Consider the following 8,114-nt stretch of genomic DNA (forward strand, 5'->3'; position numbering starts at 1 on the left):
AACCGTTGAATACTCATCTTATATAAAAAATATTTACTCACTGTTCCCCTCCACTGTCCCTACTTTGTCTGTTACCTCTCAGATAGCTTCCCTCCCCGTATTTTTAAAGCACAACTCAAAATCCCGAATCCTTTCACATCAAGTCTGATGTGAGAAACCTCAATATCCAACTTCCAGCTGGACAGTCTCTGCTAGACAGTTGTGTACTGACTCCTGCTCCCTGTTCACGGACCATCTGAAAAACTTTCATCAAAGAGCCATTGCAAATGCCTTGTTCCTGAATCTTCACTACCATCTGGCCTCTAGGTAGTTGTCATCTCCTGGGGTTCCACAGTATAGCCCCAATAGGACACTTCCTCTGCTGTCTCTCACAATACTCTATGCTGTGTAACTTATGGGAGGTTCAGAGTACACCCAATTCAAATGTAATGGGCATATCCTATAAAGGCTGTGTTGAAATTTTACAGAATTGTCATAGTTATAAAGGTGACTTTATGTCTCTTAGGGTACGTCTATACTTACTTCCTGGTCTGGATGTAAGCGATCGATCTTCTGGGATCGATTTATCGCGTCTTGTCTAGACGCGATAAATCGATCCCGGATCGATCCCGGAAGTGCTTGCCGTCGACGCCGGTACTCCAGCTCGGCGAGAGGAGTACGCGGCATCGACGGGGGAGCCTGCCTGCCGCATCTGGACCCGCGGTAAGTTCGAACTAAGGTACTTCGAATTCAGCTACGTTATTAACATAGCTGAATTTGCGTACCTTAGTCCGAAGTGGGGGGTTAGTGTGGACCAGGCCTTATAGGCACCAGTATCATCTGCCTATAATAAAACCAGATGTCACTTGTTCCACAAGTGACTCCGCACATATGAAACTATGACAGCACTTCCTTTGCAACAAGAGATTGAAAAAAGATCTTAAATTCATTAAAGAGCTTAACAGTTTGAGGAAAATACTTTTTGTTTAGTTATATTTATGAAAATCTTCAAACGCACCAGAAGGAGCTTACTTACAGTGCTGACTCATATGCAAGTAATACAGAGCAGCAGACTGCTGTAAACCAGGGTTTTCTGAAAATGCTAAGGTCCTCAGAGCTTCCAGGGAGTCCTTTCCAAATGGTGACATTTCAAAACCTGTGGAATGTACAATGACAGCACAGATTTAGTTAATCCTGAAAAGGTTTAGTGTTCAGGAGTTCAGAATTCCCAGGGATTTAAACCAGCAGGCAACCCAAAACACATGGACTAGCATATCGGAATGGACTATAGCAAGTCTACTCTAGTGATCACATCTCCAAAAGTGGCCAGTATCAAATGCTTCAGAAGAAGATTTGGCCCTCAGTTTTTATTCAGTGAAGTCTTTCTTTGGGAGTTTTGCTCGATCAGAATCTGAAGACTGGATCGCCCCCTCCTGAGGTAGAACCTCAAGAGAGAGCTAAGGAAGGAGGAAAACTCCAAGGTTTCCCCTGTGGAATTTCCTCACGTCATTCTGTGAGGGCAGCAAGATTTAGCCACATGCAGCACGAACCACAGTTCTACTCAAACAGGTTGGCTCTTGGGAATTCATCAAAGTTGCAGAAGTACTGTGCCTCCACAGCAGCTCTAGGGCCTCTGCAGCTGTGCCCTGGCTGCCTAGCATCAAAGAAGATGCACTGCTAAGGACTCCTCAGCAGGTGCCTGCCCCTAGGCCTCCACTTTAAGGATCCCATCACAGAGGAAGGGGCTTCTCAAGAAAGTGAATATAACTGCTTCTGAGTATATTAAATTTTCTCCTATGTTTCTACTGGGTGCTGAGAAACCCCTGGCCTACCCACTTCTCCCCACCACCTCCCAACCCTCATTCCCTGCACTTAACACACCAATGGATCCTAGGACCTGAAGACAGTCCTCTGTGACATCTAGGGGAGGTGGAAAGAATACTGCTGCAGAAATAGGTGTCCCTTCTTCTGCATGTGAAGGAGGAAATCTATGCCCGAAGGGGTCCATCTACCCAAAGATACTATCATGCTGTGAATAAAGACTTAGAATTTGGCCCATAGTTAATGTTCAATCATTAATGAACTGAATCATCAGGATCGGCCCACCTGAAGGTATGTAGAATGTGATACTAATTAAGGCTAGCATTATCTGAAGCAAATCCATGCATGTTCCAGATAAGTAGTATTGCAACAATTAATCTGAAAGATTTTTCCATGGTTGATCATCCCAGACAAGGTTATCCCCGTCACACAAAAAACAAACAACTCTACTGGCCCCTCCGTCAAGACGTATTTATGTTGCAAAAGAGAAGAGTAGAGATAGTAGCATTTTGTGCCTTGCTAGATGCACATTAATGGAAATAGAAGGCTCATATTTTATGAATGCAATACCAGCATATTTTGTATAGCCACTTTGGGATGAAGACTATAACGCAAAGCACTGTATAGAATTAAGCAACAGCACAGAGAAGGGTTGGGGCAAAGTGAGAAAGACACATTTTTATCTTAGATTTTTAAAGAGTGAGAATTAACCAAGTGGACAGATACAGGAAGGTTTTCCTTGATTGCAGGAATTGCAAAGTAAAATGTTTTCACATCATTGGTGGTGTAACTATATAGAGAGACAGAGAGGAGACCTCTGCTAGAGGAACGGAGGGATCCGGGAGCAGAGATGAGAGTTAATCTATGAAAGACAGAAAAGCCATAAGAAATTTTATACATTTTGGTAATTTTAAACTGATGAATAGGAAGCCAGTGAAGTTGTATAAGAATGATGTGATCACACATTTTTGTACACATGAGAAGCCACACAACTGAATTTTACATATGCTGGCCTATGGAAGGATGAGCTTTCATCTAGACAGGCATAAAGAAGGGAGTTGCAATAACTATGGTAGAAAGAAAATGCTGCCACTAAAGCTGCATATTATTAATATGGGTGATAGTTAAGGTTAAAGAAAGAAATATGATGACCAATGGGGAGAAGACAGAAAGAGCAGCTAACCAAGAATTTAATCCTGTGGGATTCTACAGAGGCAGGGAAGAGCCACCAGTTTTGTAGAAGTGGAATTAAGACCGGAGGGAACTAGATATGTCTGTGTTGTTTTGTAAATGGAATGGACCACAGAGTTCAGCTCAAACAAAAAAGCAGGTCATTAACTACATGAAGGAAGTGGTTTCCATGCTATGACAAGAGTGAAAGTATAAAAGCCACCAATTGCAGCTAACATGAAACAGCATCAGCTCTCTCCTCCCTCCACATCCAATTTCATAGCACAAAAGTAGTGAAATTAAACTTTTCCTATCAATTCACAGGGTAGCTTCTATAAAGAGTGGCTACAGGATAGAGCGCTGAAGTAGGACTCAGGAGACCTGGGTTCATGTCCTAGCTTCACTGGTAGACTCCTCGGGACCTTGGGCAAGTCACTCTTATCCCTGTATGTCAGTTTCCCTATCCATATAATGGAGAGAATGGTACTTTGTAAAGCATGTTAAGATCTGAAGATGGAAAACAGTATTATAGCTCTCATAATCTAGTTTTCTATGGACATTCCCCCTTTCTTCTCTAAACTAAGAAAATTCAGTATGAACTATTTTTAATCATAAAGCCACTAGGAGCCAGAAAATGCAAAGTTAAGAAAATACAAAATTTGCATACCAGTATTCAAAAAATTATGTAAAATATTTTAGCTGCTAAATGCCCATGCTAATTACTGGGTATAATGTGGCTAAAATATCAGACACATTTTCAGTGGAGGGGGGAGTGGAAGAAACAGGAGAAGTGGCAGAAGCATAATGCACGCTGGTTATTCTGCACTGCTAGGTAGCTCTATAGAGAGCATTGACGCTTAGTATGCTGCTGTAGCTTACGTTAAGGACTGCTCCAATCCCCAGCTCCCTCCAAAAAATCAGTAGATGCTGGTAACCTGAGCCATCTTTGCCCCTTCTTAGGTTAGCTGCAGTCCACAATCAAGGCTGCTACTTCTCTGGACCATCACAGATGGCCCAGCCACTACTTGTGACTCTCAGTAAGAATAAAAAAGAAACAAGAAGCAACAATGCTCACCTGATACAAATCAAAGTTATTTGCACGGTGGCCTTTGTAGAGAAACAAGTCATCACAGATATGTGCAGTCATATTACAGATATAGTATTTGAATAACAGTTGGACCATATTTGTGGCTGTTTTTCTGCTCGAATAGCTAATTAAGGATAGATGTTAGGACTTATGAGCCTTTCTAGCTGCTGGCTCAAACAAAGGTGATGCAGTAATCTTTGTTTGTGGTGTTAGTCCATTGCTGAAGCAAAGATAGCATCTTTCAAACAAGGGATTAATATACTGTGCCAAAAAGAACAAGAGAGTGTTGTTATAGTTGGAGCAGTTAATGCAAATTTCATAATAAATCATCCTTTGTCTTTTAGCTCTTTTGAGCTGAAATATTCCATACTTGGTCTCTTCCTAAAGACGATTTGGTAGGAGACTCCAGTAGAAAATAACCCTGACAATAATAGTAACCTCTAACTTTATTTTTGAGAAAATGCATAAATTTCCTGATCTACCCAATCTTTCTCAATAGTTTTATTCCTGTAAGAGCTGGTTGGTCTTTTGAAAGAAAGCAGCATCCTAGCTGACTTTGTTGTTCAAAAAATACAGGACTTTATTCCTCCCTGATAGCTGGCTGAGACCATTTATACTCTATGAACCTAGTTGTTCTTTCAGTTATGCTAGTTTCATTCTGATGTACCTAAATGGGTATTTGACACTATAAAATCTTAGTGCAATAACTAGTGAGAAATAGCATGCATGTTTAAAGCGGTCAAGCCACCTTTATCATAAGCTTATTTTCTATCACTTCCTAATGCAGAGGCATAATAACACACTGTACTGAGGAATTTCTCACTCCGTTCCCTGTCCCCATGTACTCTGTGATGTTTCACTCTGCTGGAACACATTACCAGGCTTTGTGAGTAAGCAGGAGTATGGCCAATGGGTCCACAAAGGGTTAAGATCTCACCAGCTAAAATCCCAGTGCAGATGGGGAACAGTAGTCTGTGAACACTACTGCAACCAATAGATTGCAGTAGCTGCTGCAGGCTGACTGCACAGATAGCCTGCACTTTCCCTCTCATTTGGGGGTCAGGAAAGGCCTTTCCATGTAAAGACTGTATACTTAAAGGTTTAGACAAGGAACTGGGATCACCCGTATTTTGGGGGTTCTAACACTATTTTCCACGCCTTTTCTGTGACAAATGGAATGTCATGATAAATTTCAAGCAGCTTGGTTCTGCTAAAGAAGATCAGTAATAGACATTCTTTTATTAATGGTTGATAAGAAGCTGTACTTGCATCCTTCTCTTCTCTCTTTGTGTCCACATTGGCCAGGGGATTTTAAAAAGTGCAGTGAAATTTTGAAAATGTGGACAGACAGGCAATGCATTGCCCAAAGAACCATCCCCACCATATATGTAGCTGCTATTGCCTATGAGTAACCCTACCTTATTTCTGTATTAGGTGTATTGACTTAAAAATGCAAAGAGAGGTTGGATCCTTGCCTTCCCCTCAACATTTATCTCGTACAGTAAAGTTTGGATGATCCCTGTAGTCTTTCTTGCATTCAGTACTGCTTGTCTTCATATTGAGTCTATATGCCTATTGTCTCAACAAAACAGCCTCCTCCTTTTATCCCCCCTCTATCAAGATGAGTGGAAACTATGCTTCGTGGGCCTGATCCCATGAGCTGCAGTGGGCCCTCAAGTTCCACTGAAAGTTGAGCTACTTCAACACCACACACAAAGTGTCGTCTCAGAATCAGGCTGCATTTATGTTGTTTCATAGGAGCACAACAAGCTCAGAAACAAATTCAGGGCAGAGGGGTAGGAATGAGTGTATTCTGATAAAGGATAATTCTTATAATAATATTTTAGTGCACAAATCCAACTCCTGTACATAAAAACACAAAGACCCTCACCGAGATGACTAGCTGGTAAATGAATAAATCAGATAAAGTATGTGATGACAAAGATTATGTGGTAAACATATGAGAAAATTAATGTGAATCTAACTGAATAGAGTGGAGCTGTTAAATGAATATATTCTGTGAATACCAAAGCAGAACAGTTTTATCAAACATTAGCACCCTCTAAAATCCTGTCACATACCTAGACTTAATTTGTAGTTGTGTGATTAAAGAGCTGGATCATTCTGTTTCCAGCACTGTAACTCCAATAAATGGGAAGGGGAGATAAGGCAAAGATTCAGATCCCTCCCACTAACCAGATAAACTTTGGTCTTAATTTCTAGAAGACTCTGAATTATGAAACATGTTTTTTGTGTACAAATCAGGTTATGCATTTGTAGCTCTGTCACAGTGGAAAGCTATTGATCATTTTGATGCAGCTCTTTATTATGCCACTTGAACCCTCAGTTTCCCAAATACAGCAGGAAAAGCACTGTAGCTGTATCCCTGTACCACAGCACTGAACTGCACAAACCCAAGTTGGAACAAACAGCACAGTTTCATCAGTAGTCCATTGTTATTATGTAGAAAAAAATCACCCCAAATAACTGCCCCTCACCTGTTTCAATGTGCTGTAGAAACTCTCGCGCCATCTCCTTTTCGTGTGGCAGAAGGACAGGTTTGTATAGCTGTCTGGCTTCAGAGGTCTTTCGTTTTAGGCAAGAGCATTCACTTATCAGAATCAAATACTCCTTAATGTTCTGTATCAGACTTGAGGACATCCTCTTCACAAGGGACACAAAGTCCTGAAGCAACTTCACACACTTTTCACACAACTGAGCCATTTTTACTTTACTTGTTCTGATACCAACGCAAAACAAGAGAGAAAAAGGAAGATATATGGAAACAGTAGCTTCTTCACACCTTCACTAGTTTTTGCATTAAATTGTTGCTCCTGAGTTGGTGTGTGTTACAGATCTTGATTTACCCAACACTGTCATAACACTCTAGAGTCACTGCAAAACTTTGAAGTTATTTCCTATGTGAAAACAAACTGCATGGCACAACAAAACTTAACTGTCAATAGTACGCTCCTTGTGAGATCTATAAGATGTTAGTTTAAAGGCTGGAACAGAGCCACGTACAAATCACTGTTTCTCTGGATTGGTTGAAGAAAAATAAAGCGATCATACAAAACTGTTCCATAAATAACAAATGAAATTTATTGAAACAACTATCAAAGCCTTCACAACTCAGAGGCCAGTGAAAGCCTCTGGAACAATGGACAAAGAAGGCTGTGGTTATGTAAAGTGACATCACAGCTGAAGGCAAGGCACCACCTTCTCTACATCTCTTTTGCCAATAGGAAAGGTATTCAAAAAAAAAAAAAATCAACAGGTTTTTCCAGTTTCTACTGAAGTTTAGACAGGAACAAAGGCACCATCTGGCTAGACAGAGAGTTCATAACTTCTTCAAATAAAATGTCCTAGTCATGAAGAATGAAAAAACTGAGAAAATGTGTAAATACAAATATCAGAAGTGTACTTAGAATTATATTTTATATCCTGATAAACAAAATCTGGGCAAAGAGATGTGGAAAAAATAGACTGTATGTAAATCAAAAGTGATCAAGGCTCATCCTGAGGGGAGGCAAGGGAAGTCCAATTTCCCTTGTTAAAATTAAGTACTTTATTAATTTCTCTGGGCAGAAAGAGAGAACAGATAGGCACGAGAGTGCTTCCCCCCCCCATTCCTTTATGCAGTTTCATTGCTGTAGGTGCAAGTGCCTTCTCCTTTACAGATACATTTTTATTAAAGACACCATTGAAAATAAGATATATATAAATATTTTAAATATTCCAGAGGCTTCCTGTAAAATCGGAGTTGATTCTAGACCTCTTTGTTAGGCAATGAATTTGTGCTGGTGTGCTGAGTGGTCACTTAAGTCAGGCTTCCTATATTAATGTATTTGATACATCTGTCATGGATACATATACCACTGCATTTGAAGCATTTTATTGTAAGCTTTAAAGACTCATTTTTATACTTAGGGTAGGAGTTTCAAAAATTCCTAAGTCACTTAGGAGCACAAATCCCACTGACTTTCAATAGAACTTGTGCTCCTAAATCTCTTGCTTTTGGAAATCCCTCCCTTTGTCTATTATGCTTAAATCTATC

General features: G+C 40.3%; 1 protein-coding gene across 1 annotated transcript in view; it reads right to left on the bottom strand.

Moving 5' to 3' along the window:
• Window positions 1-6,781, bottom strand: part of LOC112112058 (vacuolar protein 8-like) — a 43,109-nt gene extending 36,328 nt beyond the window's left edge. The window contains exons 1-2 of the mRNA XM_029911050.1: window positions 6,556-6,781; window positions 1,016-1,135 (exon numbers count right to left, since the gene is read on the bottom strand). Coding sequence (XP_029766910.1) covers window positions 1,016-1,135; window positions 6,556-6,781 — 346 coding nt within the window. The remainder of the gene's footprint in view (window positions 1-1,015; window positions 1,136-6,555) is intronic.
• Window positions 6,782-8,114: the final 1,333 nt, after the last annotated feature.

This window comes from Terrapene carolina, unplaced genomic scaffold, assembly GCF_002925995.2.
Source record: "Terrapene carolina triunguis isolate 2854851 unplaced genomic scaffold, T_m_triunguis-2.0 Scaffold85, whole genome shotgun sequence".
Lineage (NCBI taxonomy): Eukaryota > Metazoa > Chordata > Testudines > Emydidae > Terrapene > Terrapene triunguis.